The following is a 19,702-nucleotide window of genomic DNA, read 5'->3' as shown; positions in this document are numbered from 1 at the left end:
TTTCAATTGGTCAAACTGCTTGGCGTTTCATTTCTTACGCATCAGTAACATCAAATCAGCCGACACCCTGGAGCAGTTTACACCTTCCACAACTGTTGTTAAGCATCCTAATATCCTGTAGACATTTTTTGTATTAATTTTTTGTGCCTATGTAACCTTAATGGTACCTTTGTTTTATTTTATATCAGATATCAGTCCAGAGAAAATGTCATAGCAAAAAAATACATTTGAACGCCAGTCATGAAGCTGTGAGATTTCAGGATCCAGCATCTATTACACAAAAATATTGTGGGATTATATCAGTGGTTATTCCATGGTGTTCGATTACATATTCCATGGAATTCGATTGTTGCCATAAGGTACTTCAAACAGAGACTTGTAAGAGTCATAAAAAGCAACAGTTTTGAGTCCATTAGTTTAGAACTCAACTCGAGACTGATTCAAAAAGAAAACAGGGTATTTTAAAGATGAAAAAATATCTGTCATACAAAATCATTCAGTTGTGCATTAAGCACCAAAGGCTTCAAAGTGAAACCAGTGCGTTTCAAATTAAGTACAATTCATGATTCATACGGTTTCACAGTATGTCTGAGATTATAAAAGGCCCGAAGCAACTGTTCCAAAAGTCTGCGTAAGATAAATATTCGCCACATGCTACTTTATAATTGTTCCCTAGAGTATATCAGTATAGAGAAAGAAAGAGCGTCTGGAAACTGTCGTCTTTCTTTACATGACATGTATCAGAGATTAAATTGTGAATCGGTGGGTCTCGACAAAAAACAGAGCCACCCAAATATAGCAACTACACGACTGGCGCTAATTGGACAAGCCCGGCGAACCAGGAGCCGCAAGCACTGGGTCCGCGTCGACCGGCCCCCCGACGGTTCCACCAATTACAGCACCCGGCTGTGTGTGAGTGGCACTGCGATGGACCAATCACAACCACGAAAACTAAGATGGGCGGGACGTGAAGTGGAGATGGGTGGGGATTTCGGGGTCATTCACAGTCTTGCAGCTCCACTCTAACGGCGTGTGTTGGAGGGGAAGGGTGAAGTAGCGCAGCACCACAGTCTTATTAAAGAACAAACATCCTAATCAACAGCGTTCTCAGACATAGTAGAGAGGATTCCCACGAAAAACGCCCCGACATATGCAGGAGCCGTGAGTTCAAGTGCTAGAAGGTGTCGGTGACCGTTGATTAGCGGCTGCGCTAGCTGTTGTGCTAACACCTCGTTTACATCCACCGTCATCAGACAGCATCACTCCAGCTCCAGTCTCACCTCTTACGACACTCGTGCGAGCTTCCCTCGCACACTAGGCAGCCGTCATTGAGTTACTAACGTGTCCCGCTGGAAAGGGTGTCGGAGCTGAACCCTTCCCCGTGGCTCCTGTGCTCCCCCCGTCACCTTTGCCCCCACTCCCACCCGAAACACTGGACACACACAAGCTGCCGGAGAACGGCGAGAGGCCCGTGAAGCTGGGGGTGGTACCGGACTCGCACGCTGTCGGAGCGCCCAAAGAGAGGCACAGTCGTGGGGACACGCCGACGAACATGGACGGGCTGGCGGTGGAGGTCCGCGGCTCAAACGGGGCCTTTTACAAGGTAACTTCGTTTTAAAAAACAATATTAAACCATAAAGATATAGTGTACGTATGTTCGAACGGGTCAAGACAGCTGGAGGTGTGATGCAGTGATGTGTATCACTTTCAAAGAGGCCCGAGATGTAAGGGGCGCTCTGTTGTTTTGGACCTGCTCGCTATTCATCGGCCTGTTTGGAGAGATTTGTATTTTTTTTTTTATTCTTGTCTAGTAAACCATACAAGCACCAAATTCTTTTATTCAGTGAGTCTCTTGATTATAATCTGGTGGCTGGTTCTCAAAATCTTGTGAGCTGCCCTACCTTGGCAGCTTTTCTAAACATCACATGGGTGTTTTGAGACACATAATGGGGTTTTAGTGCTTGAAGGAATAGTTAGGCTAAAAATGAAATTAGTCATCATTTATAATCCTCATGTTGTTCCAAATCCTTCCTTCCTTCTGTGGCCCACAAAAAGAGTTGCTGGGGACTGACATTATTTACTTTATTGCATCCTTTCCAGACAGTGAAAGTCAATGGTGTCTGACATTGTCATTCTTCCTTAATGACTCAATCTTTTTTACGCCCACTGGAGACTAAGGTTGTGAGCTTGTTTTTAAGCTTATCAAAGTGTCAGGCTTACATTGTGTTCAGGCATATGTGAAATATGGTGCCATTGGTTGTGTGTTGTTCACAAGCATGTCCTCTTTGTCAGCTTGAGTTCAGGTTAGACTGTGAGAAACCACTCAGTTCGGCTTTTGTGATGAGAAAACATGATGGTTTTTGTGATAGTGTTTCATCAACTTAAATGGGTTGTTTTGAGCAAACACTCGTTTCTGAGCCACTGTTGCCTAATGAAGGTGAATTTGTTCAGACTGAGATCAGTACCAGGAGATGGATCAATCACATGGCTTTTAGATGTTGTAGTGTGACCCTCCAGCATTATCAAGCTCCAGCTGCAAAGTCACACAAATGTATGTCATAAAGCACAACAAATACATTTCACAAGTTTTTTCCAACTCGGCAGAAGTGTGAAATCCTTTGGAAAAAAAAATAATAATAATCCCAGTGTTTTAATTTTTTTTATGTTTTAAGAACAAACCGAATGAAACATTCTTATGTATTGATGGGCATATGTTGTATGTTCAGAGTTTTTTATTTAGGGATGTACTATTTTGCACTAAGGTGACAGTGACGGCTGTTTCGAGCTGTAAAACTCTTGAGGGACCAAAGCAGGTGGGATAGGAACAGGTGATCTTGTTGCTGACACCCAACACTGTACAACCCCCACCAATACTATTACCACCACTGCTCTCTGGTTTTATCCTTTACTCTCTTTACTTTCCCTTCCATGACCCCTCAACGTAATGTTATGTAAAAGATCAATACTTGCCCTTTTAGTCTCTCTTCTGTGCTATGACTTCTATATTTTTTGCAAGGTTTCTGTAAGGTTCCCCGTATGCGGGGCAATGAATGGAGGACGCACATGGCCAAGAGTCTCCATCATGGATTAGTTATTTGCCACTCATCCAGTTGAGTTCTGCCACGTCTGTAGTGTCACATTCCCAAAATTGCCACCCTAATGTAAGACTCTGTGCCTCTCCTAGGCATAACCGTCAGCAGACTTAGGAATATGTGACTTTAATCTAGTATGTTGGAATGGATTCAATACAGAACAGTCTATAAATAAAAGACTGACCAGTTGCTTTCAAGCTATTTTGTTGATTTGTTAATGGGCAGGCATTAAAAAAAAAAAAAATATATATATATATATATTAATAGCTGCTAGTTTTTTATTTCTTGCTAGACTGGTTCAGTATATTGCCCTATAGACATACAGAAAGAAATATTGTAGAAGCCTCTCTCAACTGGATAATGTGGATTTTGCAACCGTGATTGATTCATGCATTTGAAGGTTGTATGTGAATCCATGTGTCTTGTGACTCTAAACAGGTCTGCATTTGCACTTTTGCCAGTTATCCTGAGATCAGCCGGTCTCTTTCAAGCAGATTATATAGTGGTACTTGTTCGGTCTAATTTGTCTCGTCTCAGTCTCTCTGTCCCATATTAGGCATTGTCTGTATGTCGCTGAGCTATGATTGGGGTGGCGACTGGAGTAATCGTTTTATGGCAGCTCTGATAGATTTGTGGAGGAAGGAGGAGTGATGGATGAGGAACAGATTTTCAGGAGGGGACTTTGGGTACCTCCCCCCAACTGCCCAATTACTTCTCACATTCACAAGCTAGCAAATACTACACCTGTGACGTGCTTGTTTCCACGTTTGAAGCACAAATATACATGTTACTTGTCTGTTTAATAAAATTTAATGAATAAAAGCACATGCTTATATCACCTTTGCATTTCACAAAGATGTTGTTAGCAATTTTGCTCCCTCATCAACAGATTCAAAATTACATATTTTCTCTTCTTTTTTGTAGGGTTTCATCAAGGATGTACATGAAGACTCCCTCACAATAGTCTTTGAAAACAAGTAAGTTGGCCAAACGTTTCCTGTACATAGGCCTACTCTTTCTCAAAGCCTCTGCCTGTTTCAAAAGGTTTTGCTTGTGATGAGTGTTCAAACTTTGCCACCTACACAACCAACAAAAATATAATGTTAGCCAAGAAGAGAAGAGTTTTACCCTGTTAAAAGTGTATGTATCTCTAGGGTCTTTAACAGGGTGTTTTACCAATGGTACTGCAGTTGGTCCATCAGTTCTGTTGATTTTATTTAAATTCATAAAAATGTAAATAATAATAATATATTATTTGATTTTATTATTTAAATACCAAGTGCAATACCATTGCTCTACACAAGACATGATGTATGGATGGGCCCATATATGTATGTATGTATTTATTAGAGCCCGATTTATATATCATTTTGCCGATTTTATCGGTCGGTATGAGCCTGTCCCGATATATCGGTATCAGCAGATATGGTGCCCTCGTATGATTATTTTTTTTAAAGGGCATATAACGCAGATAAAATGCTTGAAATTGTGTAATTACTAAGTTTGGCCAGCAGGGCATGCTCCATTGTTTGCTACTGGTGACCTGGATGGAACATTTTAAAGCTTAAAGGGTTATTTAACCCAAAAATTTAAATTAGCCCATAAATTACTCCCCCTCAAGTCATCCTAGGTGTATATGACTTTCTTCTTCCGGTCAAGTCGACTTGTATAAAAAATTGTCTTTGATCTTTCAAGCGTTTAATGACTCTCAGTGGGTGTTGCAGTGCTTCAGTCCAAAAGAAGTTAAATAAGCACCCATCCATAAAAATAAAAAAAAAGTGTCTCTCACAGCTTTGGGGGGTGAACAAAGGCCTCCTGTAGCGAGTCAATGCATTTTTGTAAGAAAAATATTGATATTCAAAACATAATAATTAGTTTTGAGTTGCCTTAAAAATATTTTTCCCTATAAAAGGAATGCCCAGTAGGAAAAGTTTGGGAAACATTACAGGCAAAAAATTTTTACCTTATACAACTAGGAAAAGTGAGGGATTGGACATGGACATGAATTTTTTTTTTATTGTTTTTCTCCAAAAGTGCTAGGGTGTTATGTGGTTGCTAGGTTACCTGGGGTGAGTGCTAGGGTGTTACCATGCAGTTGCTAAGGTACTTTAGGTGGTTGCTAAGGTGTTGCATGCAGTTGCTATGGTACTCAAAGTGGTTGCTAGGGTGTTACTATGTGGTTGCTAGGGTACGTGTGTTGGTTTGCTAGGGTGTTACTAAGCTACCTGGGGTGGTTGTTAGGGTGCTGCTATTCAGTTGCTATGGCTCCCAGGGTGGTTGCTAGGTGGTTGCTATGGTACCCCAGGGTGGTCGCTAAGATGTTGCTATGTGGTTGCTTTGGTACCCGAGGTGTTTGCTAGGGTGTTGCTATGCAGTTGTTAGGGCACAGAGAGTTGTTTTTGGGTGTTACTATACAGTTTCTATGGTCCCTGGGGTTTTTGCCAAGGTGTTGCTAGGCAGTTCCTAGGGAGTAGCTGTGTGGTTGCAATGGTTACTGGGGTGGTTGCTACGGTGTTGCTATGCAGTTGCTAGGGTACCTGGGTTGGTTGCTAAAGTGTTATGCGAGAGCTAGGCTACTCAGGGTGGTTGCTAGGGTGTCACCAGCACGTTTCTAGCATAAACATGTTATTAACATTTTTCTAGCTTATTAGCAAGTTACTTACATGTAGTTAACATGATTAGCATTGTGTTAGCATGATTAGAATTAATCTAGCACGTTTCTAGCATGATTGGCAAGTTACTAGCATGTTGCTAGCATAATTCTAGCATGATTAACATTACTAGCATGATGCTAGCACGTTTCTAGCATGATTAGCAAGTTGCTAGCACGTTTCTAGCATGAATAACATGTTACTATCATGTTGCTAGCATGATTCTAGCATGATTAACGTTACTACTAGCATGTTGTTAGAATGTTTGTTAACTTTATTATTATACATATAAAGCACACACAATACATTCAATAGTTTGGGGTCGGTAAGATTTTAAAATACTTTTATTCAGCAAGGATGTTTTAAATAGATCAGAAGTCACAGTAAAACATTTATTATGTTACTAAAGATCTCTGTATCAAATAAATGCTGAAGGCTCATAGTACACTAAATACTGGAGTAATGACTGAATTCAGCTTTGGCATCTCAGAAATTAACGACATTTTAAAATACATTAATAGAAAGCATTTTTTAATTGTAGTAATATTTCACAACATTACTGTTTTAACTGTATTTTGATCAAATAAATACAGCCTTGGTGAGTTTAACTGAACGATCACTTCCACTTTTCCTTTAGCCATGTGCTTCAGCCTGTCTCTCTCAGCACCTGTGCTAACTCGCTATAGTTCTCCTGTCCTGCTCCTTCCCACTTTTTCCCCCATGTCTCCATACTCCTCCCATCTAGATCTCTGTCTTTTCCCCCTTCTCTCACTCCATGTTTCGTCCTGACTGAGATCCATAAATAGCCCAGTGAGGTATGCAGGCAGGGGACAGTGGCCCTGCCATTCTTGGGATGGTTCTGCTGAGCACTAACATCTCCATGACACCATGTGCTTACGATTTTTTTTATTTGCTTATAGTATTAAGGGTTGAGAGACACTTTTTGTAACAATGAGTAAACCGCTAGTGTTTTTGGACCTGTGAATTATGCAAAATTGTGAATTTTTTTTTTTTTTACAAGTGTTTGCTAAAGCATAATATTTGCTCATTTCAGTAGATCCTCAGTGACCCCTCATATCTCATTGTTGACACCCCTCCTCTTTAATAAATTGTAAATATATTCCATTAAACTAATAATAATAATAATAACTTTATTTTCTGTAGTGCCTTTAAAGGAGCTTCTCTAAGCGCTTTACAATGTAAAAGTATACATATGCAATTAAGACAGGAAAACAGAGTAAACAAAAAGGCACAAAAACACCTCTCTGCATTGGGTTTGTTAGGCCAGTGAGCCCATGGTTTTTGGGGGTGGGGTGTCGTTATACCTGTTCTGTCATTAGAAAACTTCCTGACAACTGTGTGTCTATGTGTGTGGCTTCTTTCCACAAGCTGGCAACCAGAGAGACAGCTGCCGTTCAGTGACGTGAGGTTGCCACCCCCAACCGATTACCAAAAGGACATTTGTGAGGGAGATGAAGTGGAGGTAGGCATACAGTCACTCTGAAACATCCAGAACACTCCTCAAATCATCCCCACATACGAATCATCACTTGAAGAAAGAGCCCTTTGAAATGCTCTGCTATCAAAACATATATCAGACTCTCGTCTTACATCACTTTCCTTAGCCCTAAACATGGGCCAGTCTTTAAAGACAGAAGTGTAAACACATTTAACTTTGATAATGTGGTATGCTTTAGAGAGATATCTGAAATATGAGAATTGATTAGATCTTGAAATCTAGACAGTGGTGTTGTTTTCTCACTGCCCATGCAGCCATTGTTATGTAAGCAGAAAAGTCATTTCAGAGACAGAAGTTCATGTATTTTGATGAAAGCCAACATTTCTTTCCTTCAGATTTGCATACTAAGAGTCTGTTTGAATTTGTGTTTGAAGATCCTTGTTCATACTATCTTGCCAATACCGGTATAGCTTAAATGACACAATTAGCTATGGCCCGATTAATCGTTTGATATAAAAATTTGCCTTTTTTATTTTTTTTTTGGGATAAAGCGATATACAGTTCCACTATCACAATTGTCTGTTATTGATCATAACATGAAAATACTTGTCAAAATAGTAGCATCACCCAGTATTTTTATGTTCATGCAACAGCATTGTCAGTGAATAATGCAGCATTGTCAATTAATTATGCTTTATTGATGCATGTTTAGATTTCAAGTACTTTTTGATGAATTGACATGAGAATGTATTTCATATTTCAGCAAATGTGTGGAGCAAGATTTATTTTCTATCATTAAATCGCAAATATTATGCATCATATTCTCTAGGTATTGACACATTGACATTGTCAACCACTAGATACATACATACATACATACCTGGCACATTCTGCATTGTCAATTCTTTTTCTTTTCTCACTCTTTTTATGGTACAAAAAGGGGTACTAATTTGTTTCTTGTTTACTGTTAAACACATAGACTGGCCATTTCTTTCAGTGCTTTCCTATATGCAATCACCTAATCTGGTCTTTCTCCTGCAGGTTTACTCCAGAGCCAACGATCAGGAGCCCTGCGGCTGGTGGATGGCGAGGGTGAGGATGATGAAGGGAGAGGTAAGTCAGGTGCAGGTGTGCACATGAGCACATGTTTGATCAGATGTGGGTTACAGGGGTTCTGTTTCTCATTATTTTCAATGTGAATATATGAATATCGATTGAGGGTGTTTCAGGTCTTTTTGGGGTCTAGTAGGCCTTAAAACATATCTGCAGCACTGACCCATTTACCCATAAACACTAGAGTGATCTCATTTATTGAGTCAGACTGAACCCCCTGGTGATCTAATAGCCGAGTGCCTTAAGCTCTAGAATATGCATTCAGTATGCATGAGCAAGATAAACAACTGCAAAATGTAGGTGTGTTGAAAGACATCTTGGATCCTCTATATAGGTCGTGCTTAAGCATAAGGTTTAAGGAATGTTCAGGGTTGTGTATTTATGAATGGTTTTTATTGATGGACAGTTTGATTAATCTTTAATATTAATTGTTTTTACTTCTAAAGAATAATCAATTATTATTTAAAATTGTAAAAAAAATGTTACATGCATCCTGGTTCAGTGTGTGTTGCCCAGTTGATCTAAAATTAAAGTTTATTCATTAAATTATTTTTTTATTTGAAACTATCTAAACATCTAAAACATTTCTTGTAGTAACCATGACACAGAGTTTTGCTTGAACCTGGAGCATTATTGTCAGGTTCCAGTTAAATGCTAACATTTACAACTTTTACTATATAAATTGCTTATTAACCTTTTTTTAATACACGCATATCAGTTCATTAACACTGCTTAAACTCCTCAAAGCTTATGTCTGCTGTCCACTGTTCCCTGACAAGGTCTCGTTCAAGCCTGCTTCCACACACATTTTGGCTAATTATGTGTATTGACAGGCAGAGCTCTCATAATGTTACATACAGCACTGGGGTACTGTCTTCTCGCTCTTGCACACTTTCATTCTGATACTGGGGCAGTCGAATAATAGGACAAATTTAGATTTGGCTTTTGACTGCATACTAGGCCACTGAATGTAGTTACCACTGATAGATGTGGCTGTTCCGTGTTATTATAGGGTTGGTTTTCAGTCTTCAATTGATTTTTTTTTTCTTTGCTGCTTTTACCGTGTTGCAGGCAGCTGATACCTAATGTTGGCTCAGTGCTTCTCTCTGCAAGATAGCTTCAGTGACTCTGAGCGTGTGCTGTGCTGCTAACACATCTCATCACTGTGACTAGTTACTGGCATTTTGAGCTAGTGGTCTATCGCAAGAAACTGTCTTTGAGCAGCTTCAGTCTGTTTGCTTTGTCTTTAAAGTGGTAAGAGTGTGAAAGAGGCCATTGTGACTTGTGTGATAAACAGTCAGCTGCTCATTACCACAAAATAAACCCAACGAGTCAGATTCAAAGCTGACTGTTCATTTATCCTGCTTATTACATGGCTACTTTCCAAATTAGCGGACATGAACAATTGGTTTGAGGTTAAATGATTTTATTAAATGGTCAAATAAACATCTTAACTGTCATTATACACAAATATTTGGTTCAAGTATGCTGTGTTTGTGTAATCAAAAATATTACAGAAAGTAATAATCGGTATAATATTCCGATGTAACTACCTTAACTATGAACTGTGTTCAACATGCAAACATTTCAACATGCAAACATCATGTGTCTGAAGTACATTGTGATGTTTTTTTTCTGTTCAGTTCTATGTGATCGAATACGCAGCCTGTGATGCCACATACAACGAAATTGTCACATCGGAACGAATCCGGCCAGTCAATCCCAACATCCCCTCCTCTGAAAACACCTTTTACAAAGTCCCCATCACTGTACCCGAGGACCTCAGAGACATGTAAGTCACACATGCAGTCTTATAGTCCACTTTTTAGTCACAGAACTTCAATCAACCTCAATAAACTGTGTGTGATGGGACCGGGCGATAAGCAATATTACACTGAGATTGCAATAAGATTTGTTGTTAACAATGATAGGCTCTGGAGATTTTACCTTGTATGGATTAATCACACAGCAGAAATAAACATGACATAAGCCAGTCAGTGCATGTCGCTGCTGAGTCTGCATGTTCTGCATGTCACTTTGTGATGCAGAGGGATAGTTTGTCTGCTACACATACTCAAACACACGTTATGCGCACTGTGTTTTTGGCTTCTGCCATCTCAAAATCAACAAAGCAAGTAATTTCAAAAGCTGTTCACCATTTCAATTGAAAAAAGCTACAAATGGAAAAACTACTGCACTGAAAGATCTTCATGACAAAAATTTCAGTTAAACTTGAAATTGTGTCATGAAAGAAATACAATTATTGAATGCTTAAATGTACTTCTCATAATAATAATAATAACAATAATAATAATAATAATAAGAAATAGCATACATCCAAGCTATTTTTCATACATTAATTTAATTTCCACAGTTCCACATCTTATTTGACAAAAATCAAACAGCAGTGTTTTGTTGTAAATTAATACATTTTATTTGATTTCATTTTAAACTTTAAACTTTAAAAGTTTTATCAAATCCTTTCAGTTATGGATGATAAGAGTAAAAAATAAAATGAGAACGTTGAATTTAGGGAAAAATAAAATGGATTTCATGGGTCCCTAATTGAACAATATTATTTTGAAAAATGTAAATGTATTCTTTTCTGTTCTGAATGATGCAGCTGTTTGACTGAGAACATCCACAAAGACTTCAGGAAAGCAATCGGAGCCAACTGCATCTTCTACAGCACCTTTACACACCAACTTATAGTCCTGGTCAGTGTTTAATTCTTAATTACACTCTCATTGTCTTAATGAAATATGTCTGAACGTGTCTGTCTGTTTCTCCTCAGTCCACAAATGAGTGCACGGTGAAACGAGCAGCACTACTGAGTGACATGCACTTCCGGAGTATTCGCACCAAACTCATGCTCATGTCCCGTAACGAGGAGGCCACTAAACACTTAGAGGTACACAAACACACAATATGGGGATTTTTAAATGTAATTTTTTTATTTGTTACAAATTTTACATGCAAAATACATTAACCAGTCTTAACATAGAAATTTGCATGTGAATATAAAATAGCTAGTTTGAGATTACTGCATTGACTGTTAATCATATCTACTTGACCAATTAACAGAAATAGTACTTCACACTTTGTTATACTGTTGTTTGTTAGTGCAATTCTTTTTCGTTTTGTTTTTTTCTTGTTATTATGTGCATGTTATTCTTGTCGTGCTGGATTCCCCCTGTGGTTTAATTAAACTGACAACCAGCTCAACATTTTGTGTGTTTTTGTGTGTACTGCAGACAAGTAAACAGCTGGCGTCTGCGTATCAGGAAGAAGTGAAGGTGCGTGAGGATCTAATGGGTCTCGCCATCGGTTCTCACGGTGCCAACATCCAGCAGGCCCGCAAAGTTCCCGGCATCACTGCCATTGAGCTGGAAGAAGAGAGCTGCACATTTAGGATCTACGGAGAGGTATTTACTTTTCTTTGAGTTCAACTTTTAATTTTTTTCTAAAGATACATATAAAGGCGAGTGACCGCAGTGATTTTGATGGGTTGTTCTTTCTGACTCAAGACCCCAGAGGCTGTGAAGCAGGCCAGGACCTATCTGGAGTTTAAGGAGGATTCCTTCCAGGTTCCAAGGAACCTTGTAGGTGAGTTGCTTATTAGACACCTTTCGTTTGGACTTCTGAATGCAGTTCATTTGTGGACCGACATTAGCTCAGCATAAAATCTGGAAGTCTACCAAAGTCTTAAGTGTTCTTACCCAGTGATTTTCACTCTCTTTCAAAACAGGCAAAGTCATTGGCAAAAATGGCAAAATTATCCAAGAAATAGTAGACAAATCGGGTGTGGTTCGAGTCCGGATCGAAGGGGACAATGATAAAAAGCTGCCCAGGGAGGAGGTAGGCAGGCAGGGGGCTGGCAGAGACAACACTGTCAGCAGCCAAGAGGTGAATGAGCCGCCCACCTGATACAACAATCCTCTCACTGTTACAGCTAAATAAAACCTCAGTGAGGAAAACAACACAATATTAGTAACAAGCTGTGTACACACATTTTGAGCATTTTTAATCCTTGAACATCTGACTTTACGAACATCACAAATGTTGTCCCTCCTTTTCCTTTGTCGTGCAGGGAATGGTTCCCTTTATCTTTGTTGGAACCAAAGACAACATCAGTAACGCCCAGGCCTTGCTCGAGTACCATGTGGCCTACCTTCAGGTTAGTCACCAGGCAGGCACAAAAGATGTTCAGTCAATGAACTGTTTGCAGTCGCTGAAGGGTGCCTGGAAATGCCCCGTTTGTTCGGTTATTGTTCAAGACTCAAAAGTTTTCAAATGCTGAAACATGATACAAAGACATATGTGGAATTCATTGTGCCATACTAAAGATCTTGACTGGTCAACTGATCTCCTCCTTCATGGAAAGCTGTTGGTCAAACTTAACCACCAACTAATGCTAAAAATACCTCCAATGGGGGTAGATTTGGTGGGGGAGGGGCAAAGTGTGGATTACATGCTGTCTACCCAGTTGCCTTTCAAAATAGCCATTTCCCCAGTCCATCCTTCCTCGGCTGTACCACGTTGCCCTCCTCTGTAATTATGTAATCCCTAAAAATATTTTTTAGAATTCTGATATTTTGTTGTCTTGTATATTATATATTATGTTGTTAGATATATAAAAACATCTATATTCCCTTATAAATATCATATTTTATTATTGCTATAAATATTATTTTTTATATTTTCTAATCATATATTGTGATATATGTATTAATTATATTACATATATATAGTATTGTCATAGATAATAGCATGTTTTGCTATTAAACAAAAAATATAAATGAGTACATTAGGTTTGTATTCTCTATTCCTGAATTCTATAACTCTGCTTGTAGTTTAACAGCAATGCCTGACCGTGCTTTCTCTCTCTGTGACTGATAGGAAGTGGAGCAGTTGCGTCTCGAGCGCTTACAGATCGATGAACAGCTCCGTCAGATTGGGGTGGGATATCGTGCACCCCCGAGCCGCTCTGGTTCAGGGGTCGCCGGCGAGCGTGAACGGGGTTACCTCACGGACGAGAGCACCAACTCCCTGCAGACCTCACGCACCTATGGAGGAAGAGGACGTGGACGCAAAACGAACAATACATACTCTGGCTATGGTGAGATACAACTCCCATGATGCTCATGATTTGGACAATCTGTCTATACATTTAATTATCAGTTATTCATGATGTAAATCGAGATTTCAGGTCCAGCTGGGTTAAAGGATTAGTTTACTTCCAGAATAAAAATGTCCTGATAATTTACTCACCCCGGTGTCATCCAAGATGTTCATGTCTTTTTTTTTCTTCAGTCAAAAAGAAAGTAAGGTTTTTGAGGAAAACATTCCAGGTTTTTTTTTATTTTTTCATATAGTTGACTTTCAATGAGGACCAACCTGTTGAAGGTCAAAATTCAGTGCAGCTTCAAAGGGGCTAGGTTGGTCATTTACAGGTTGGTCCCCATTTGAGTCTACTATGTGGAGAAAAATCCTGGAATTAACCTTACTTTTCGACTGAAGAAAGACAGACATGAACATCTTGGATGACACGGGGGTGAGTAAATTATCAGGAAATTTTTACTTTGGAAGTAAACTAATCCTTTAACCCAGCTGGACCTGAAAACTTGTTCTACATCATGAAATGAATTGCTGTAAACCACTAGATGGTGCAAAAAAACTTGTCTAAACATCTACATAAACCAGGAAATTTGTAGGATCCTTGACGTGATCACAAGATACAGCACTGAGTAATTGATGTTCTTGATCTAATATTTAATGATCTTTAAGGTGTTATGAAGTGCTTATTTTAAAGAAGTATTATCTTTGATGTTGTGCAAAACATATTATCTTTAGGTGAGGTATTTGCATTACTAAATTTTGCGCCATGCTTGTGGATCAAAAGGTTTGTTGTTGTTTTTTAACAAAAGAAACTACTTTTTCCATATATTTTCCATATGATGTGCCACATCCAGTGTTGGACAGTAACTAGTTACTGTAATAATATTACTTTTTGCAGTTACCAAGTTACTTTTGATGCCTCAACCCCTACTAATTTGAAATCCAACAATCAAATCATTCCTAGAATTATTTTCATATTTTTCACAACTCACACAGGCACCGGAAGTTGGAATATGGAAAAGCTTACATTCAGGGGATGGAAATATTGCCATTACACTGATTTTGTGATCTGAACACAGATGTGAAAGCTGTGGCATTAATTTACTCTGACATTGCATGGCTTGCCCAGCCACATCCCTCTGATCCTCATAAAAATTATATTACTTTAGTTTAAAATCTTATTAACTTATGTGATTGCTTTTGATAAAATACTTTGGGCAACAGAAATTATAGCTACAGTAAGCTTCAAGCTACACACGATTGCAGTAAAAACTGCAATGTTTGTAAAAACTGCAGTCTGACTGCGATTCAGTGTAGATTTTGGTCAAATGGTGATGCAGGAATAAATTGTTAGTAACATTTTAGAAGAATTTTATGTGGAAAATACACAATTACAACTTCTGTGGGGAATGAAGGAAAATTATTTTAACTAGTAGTGTTACTAATTACTGTTGGCATATGTATAAGCAAAGTAATATTACTTTTGAAAGGAGTTACTTGTAAAAAGAAATAAGTTACGTTTTTGGAGTAACCAGCCTAAAACTGGCCCCTTTGTACGCTATATATAATTTATCTTCCTATGGGATTACAAAGTCATATGCAAACTTTATGCTAATGCTCATTAACAATGTGTTTCTGCAGGGACAAACTCTGAAATGTCAAATGCATCAGAGACAGAGGAGATAGGAGAGCGGGAGCCCAGGCCAAAAGGTGTTGGAGGAGATGACAGGGGTTCCAAGCGTGGAGGTCGTGGCCGTGGCTCCAGCACTGGTAGGGGCCGGGGAGGACCAGGGCCTCGAAACACTAACACTATCAGCTCAGGTACACACTGATCGCTGTTAACAAAAACCATGTTTAAAAAAAGGTCTTAGAGTATCTGAATTTCTAGAGGAAATATAGGGGGTTTTTTTATGATGTAAAAAAAGCTTAATTTGATAGAAATGGCTCTGGTGTGAAATCACTTTGTTAAAAAAAAAAACAAAAAAAACACTATGAAACCTGTCAAAAGGTGTGGGAACCTTGGTTTTTAGCTAAATTGATCGTACTTTTAGGTAGGGCTGGGTGATATATCTAACGAAATGATCCAGAGCTGTAGATCACTGACAAGCTACGCAATATCGTGTTCATTATCGCCTTCAGTGATCTACGGCTCTGTCTATTAAATGCTGCTGCATTTATAAGCATATGATGGTGATTTAATGGTAATCACGAAACCAGATTTATTGACTAGATGTGCATGATCATATCCCTTAGATATATCACCCAGCCCTACTTATAGGGTAAAAATAAAATTTAAAAAATATGTAAATGCTTTGTAGCCTATGCAAGAAATCTCATTTGTGCCCTGCTGAACATCTGTGTATTTTTGTACATTCCAGTTCTCCGAGATCCAGACAGTAACCCGTACTCTCTGCTGGAGGGAGAAGGTGAAATAGGTGGTGATACAGATGCCAGTGAGAGCATGGGTGGCACTGACCGCAGGAGACGTTCACGTCGCCGTCGTAATGACCAGGAACCCAGCCTCATGGATGCAGCCGCTAATGAATCAGACGGACAGGCAGCCGCCAGTGAGAATGGACTGGGTACAACAAAGTTTCAGTTTATTTTGATACACACAGGTTGATTTGACAAGAACTATAGAGTTTACTGAATTTGTACCGTATTTTTGCTAAGCAGTTTTAAATATTTTTAAACCGCTTCCTCTTAGTTCAGTGATTCTCTTTTTAAACACTTCCTCTTAGTTCATGCAACAGAGAGAAAGCGGTTTCTGTGTCACTTACTTCATTTGTTGTCTTTGTGGTCATTCACCTTTAAAAAAAAAAGTGGTGATGTGATATGCAGTTATTGAGGTCAAATTGCCCAGTTCTGCTTTTTTTGGATTGGTAGTATTTCATGCAAATGTTTTTGAAAGAAGTCTCTTATGCTCACTGAAGCTGCATTTATTTGAAGTTTAGTCACTCAATGGGCTAAAATTGTCTCCGGAATAAAGAGAGCATCACATCTATTTCCAATGTAATTGCAACTAAAAGCTACTCTTGTACAACAGAACCTTGGATTGGAATTTAAGCAAAAAGATACTTCTCTAAAAAAAAGAGGTGTCTTTATACTTGAGAGAGCATTAACAGAAAAGACTAGGAAGATTAGGAAACCCCTCGGGGGTCATAAAGAATCATTAAGGGATCGAGGAAATTTGCTTGATGGGAATTTCTCAGAACTGGCTCAGAAGATAAACTGAAAATAGATGGGTCATTGCATCTCATGCTCTCTTTGTCTTTAATGATTTCTCTCAGACGAGGAGGGCAGGCCCCAGCGCCGCAATAGAAGCCGCCGCCGTCGAAACCGTGGCAATCGTCCTGAGGGAGGCTCCACCAGCCGTGACAGACAGCCAAGTGAGAGAGTGGGAAGGGGTCAAAGATGTAGGATCAGAACTGTCCCGAGGGGACTACAGAGAGAGAAACATCAAGTTAAAGATTTATCTAAACTTAAGGCTATTTTCCTCTTTGTTATTCCGCTTTAGTAGAGAGTGACAGGAAGTAATTTTTGAGAGAGAGAAGGGAGTGAGTTGGGGTTGTTGCTGACCAGATCTTAACTAGCAAAAACCTAAATTGTAAATGGTGATATTCGCAGATTTGGTGTTTTTTTTTTTTTTGTGATGTTAATTTCACAGTCATGGCCTACAGAAGGTGTGAGATGTTATATAAATGCAGCTTAAAGAGTTTGCTGTAGGTAATAGGATAACTTCCCTTGTTTGATCACTTTGCGTTTTTTCCGCCTCAGCCTGACTACTGTTGTTCTCTCTGTTGATATAGTTACTGTTGCTGACTTCATCTCTCGTGCCGATTCCCAGAGCAGACAGAATCTCCCGGGGAAGGAGGAGGTGACACAGAACACGTCCCACCCCAAGGTTCTGCAGATAAAACAACACAAAACACTCGCCTCTGATTAACACTGCACAATTTGGGGAGAAATTTCATTGTGATTTTATTTAATATTTTTAAATATATATTTATTATTTTACATTTCTATATAATAGTTTGTATTATTATTATTATTATTATTATTATTATTATTATTATTTGTTTAATTATTGAGAGGAAAAAAGCCAAAATGCTAAATTTGTCCAAAATGAGACTATAAAACTATAAAATCGTTGTTCTTTTTCTTAAAATTAATATTTAAGTATTTATACTTGCATTATATTTTGTATTTAAAAACATAAAAAAATAAGAAATTATATTTTTTACGTCAATATAAATATGAAATATATTTTTTAAAAAGCGTACATATTTAAAAAATAATAATAATAATGACAATAATAATACATTTATTTTACAGTGCAACTTCAATGTACATCCAGCCTGTTGTTCTCACAGAATAAACCCCGACAGGGTGATCAGGATCCCGACGTAAAGCATTGGGTCTTGTTTCAGCCTAAAGGGGTTTATTCCTGCTTTGGGTAAAAGGACCGTTTCATGAGGCACAGAACAAATTTTTAAACTGCATTTCATTCTTTCTTCTTCAGGAAAATGGGACTAGCGTTAGTAAGGAAGAGCGCACTCCTTCCAAGCGCTCCCCTAGCAATGGCGTGGCATCGCCTGGGGAGGCTCTAGCCATGGTTAATGGCGTCTCCTAAAAAGTCATCTCGCCCCCTCAAGACCCACGTCTAAAGCAAGACACCATGGCGAAATCTGTCCCTGCTTGCATTCACGTAAACCTTTAAACTGACGAATGAAATCGACTAAAATCCTTGAATTCATACAAGTCTATGAGAAGAAAATTATACAAAAAAAATGACGAACGCATCTACTTTAAACCACACGTAACGGTGTATGTTTATCCTATCTATCAGTACTTAGTGCTTATGTAAGACAAGCTTGCCAGAAATGAGCTGATGGATATGACTCAAATTTCTGACGTAACACAGAAAACAGGACGTGACTTTTTGGGTTTTACTTTAATTTTTATTTTTTATTTTTTGCAATTGTCGTTGCTGTCATTGTTTGTTTTTGATTGTTTGTACTCACTGGTGTGGGACTGTGAAACACTCCCAAACAGACGCATCTCTTAAACAGTGTTAGCTAAACGAGGGTGGGGCTGGTGGAGAGGCGAAGGGTTGAAACCGAGCCTCCCGCGAGCGAGTCTGTGGTACTCTGAATTTAAGGGCAAAAAGGGGAAACCGAGAGACATTGTGCCTTGAATTTGAAAAAACTTGAGTATTTTCTTTTCCTTTCTTTTCTTTTTTTTTCTCCTTAATATTTGCGTTGTTCATGAGATGAAGTAGATGGTTCCTGTTTTTAGTTTGTCGGGAGAAATGACAGGAATATGCAGAATAGGAGGGGTTAAGATTGGGGGAAAAGACCGATAATGCCAAACATGAAATTAGGACGTTTGTCCAAATTGAAGTCATTATGTGAAAGGCGTTTAATCTCCGTGTGTTTGTACGAGTGTGTGTCTGTTTGTATATGTATTATTGTGAGTAATGCAGTAAGAGCATATAAACTGGGAGGAACGTTACATGATTCAAGAGACAACCCAGAAGAATCCTGAATGGATTCAGTCTCTTCAGTTAAAATGGGCGAAAAGTGGCACGAGTGGCAACAGACTTTCCAAAACAGAACTAAAGAGAGAGGTTGTTGAACTGACAGGTTCAGAGTGTTGATTCAGTACTTCAGCATCTCTTTCCTCACCGTTTATTGAAGGAAGGCGGGATGAGTATGAGCGTGGAAAGAGTCGCGCACACACTCAATAGCTTCCAACCCACAACTAAAAGAACGGCACGAGGGGATTGGTGACCCTCTGGTGTGGATGGATGGTCTAGATGATCTAGAAGGCACTATGGGAACAGTTAAACCATATTAAGATAAAGCCAGAAACACTGAGACCGATAGATTCGTTCACACATGCATTCTAATACTCTCCAGTTTTGTCAAATGGGGTTTTGGCCTCTTCTGTCTTAGCTGGGAGATCTGAAGCTGTGGCAGAGAAGGTGATGGAGCGTTTGTTGTATCCCTGGTTGTTGAGGTTAAAGGGAGGTAGCGTTCCCTCACATTGTTACTGTCATCTTTGGTTCCTGCTCTAAATTTATCTTTTTCTTTTTTTTTTTTTTTCTTTCCACATCAAAACAAAAAAGATTCAAATGGAAGTGAAATAAATTATTTCTGGAATGACACCTGTGTGCAGTTTTTCTTTGCAGTCTGGTTTCAGTTTTTGCACTTGAATGAGGTGTACAATTGGACCTGAAATTCTTTAATGTATAGTATTTTTTTTCC

The 19,702-nt window shown here is 38.8% G+C and overlaps 1 protein-coding gene across 4 annotated transcripts; it reads left to right on the top strand.

The window, feature by feature from the left end:
- Positions 1-1,001: 1,001 nt before the first annotated feature.
- Positions 1,002-19,600, top strand: LOC113052160 (fragile X mental retardation syndrome-related protein 1-like). 4 transcript variants are annotated; one of them, XM_026216521.1, is made up of 17 exons: positions 1,003-1,603; positions 4,017-4,069; positions 7,133-7,226; positions 8,244-8,315; positions 9,959-10,107; positions 10,939-11,032; positions 11,110-11,226; positions 11,570-11,740; positions 11,843-11,921; positions 12,064-12,173; positions 12,406-12,492; positions 13,215-13,434; positions 15,075-15,254; positions 15,812-16,015; positions 16,724-16,822; positions 17,243-17,337; positions 17,956-19,600. In XM_026216521.1, the coding sequence occupies exons 1-17, from the start codon at positions 1,553-1,555 to the stop codon at positions 18,064-18,066; spliced, it is 1,986 nt and encodes a 661-aa protein (XP_026072306.1). In that variant the 5' UTR covers positions 1,003-1,552; the 3' UTR covers positions 18,067-19,600. The 4 variants fall into 4 exon arrangements, with proteins under 4 accessions (XP_026072309.1, XP_026072306.1, XP_026072305.1 ...); XM_026216520.1 differs by having other exon boundaries at positions 12,064-12,221; XM_026216524.1 differs by lacking the exon at positions 16,724-16,822 and having other exon boundaries at positions 1,002-1,603.
- Positions 19,601-19,702: the final 102 nt, after the last annotated feature.

This window comes from Carassius auratus, chromosome 32 (genome assembly GCF_003368295.1).
Source record: "Carassius auratus strain Wakin chromosome 32, ASM336829v1, whole genome shotgun sequence".
In the NCBI taxonomy this organism is placed as follows: Eukaryota; Metazoa; Chordata; class Actinopteri; order Cypriniformes; family Cyprinidae; genus Carassius; species Carassius auratus.
The sequence above is the reverse complement of the archived record's forward strand: the minus strand, read 5'-3'. Positions and strand labels throughout refer to the sequence as shown.

Excerpts from the sequence above, each read along its gene's own strand:
- LOC113052160 (XM_026216520.1), top strand. The coding sequence starts at position 1,553 with ATGGACGGGCTGGCGGTGGAGGTCCGCGGCTCAAACGGGGCCTTTTAC. Across the intron at positions 4,070-7,132 it reads ACAATAGTCTTTGAAAACAA|CTGGCAACCAGAGAGACAGC; the intron begins GTAAGTTGGCCA and ends TCTTTCCACAAG. Across the intron at positions 13,435-15,074 it reads CAATACATACTCTGGCTATG|GGACAAACTCTGAAATGTCA; the intron begins GTGAGATACAAC and ends GTGTTTCTGCAG.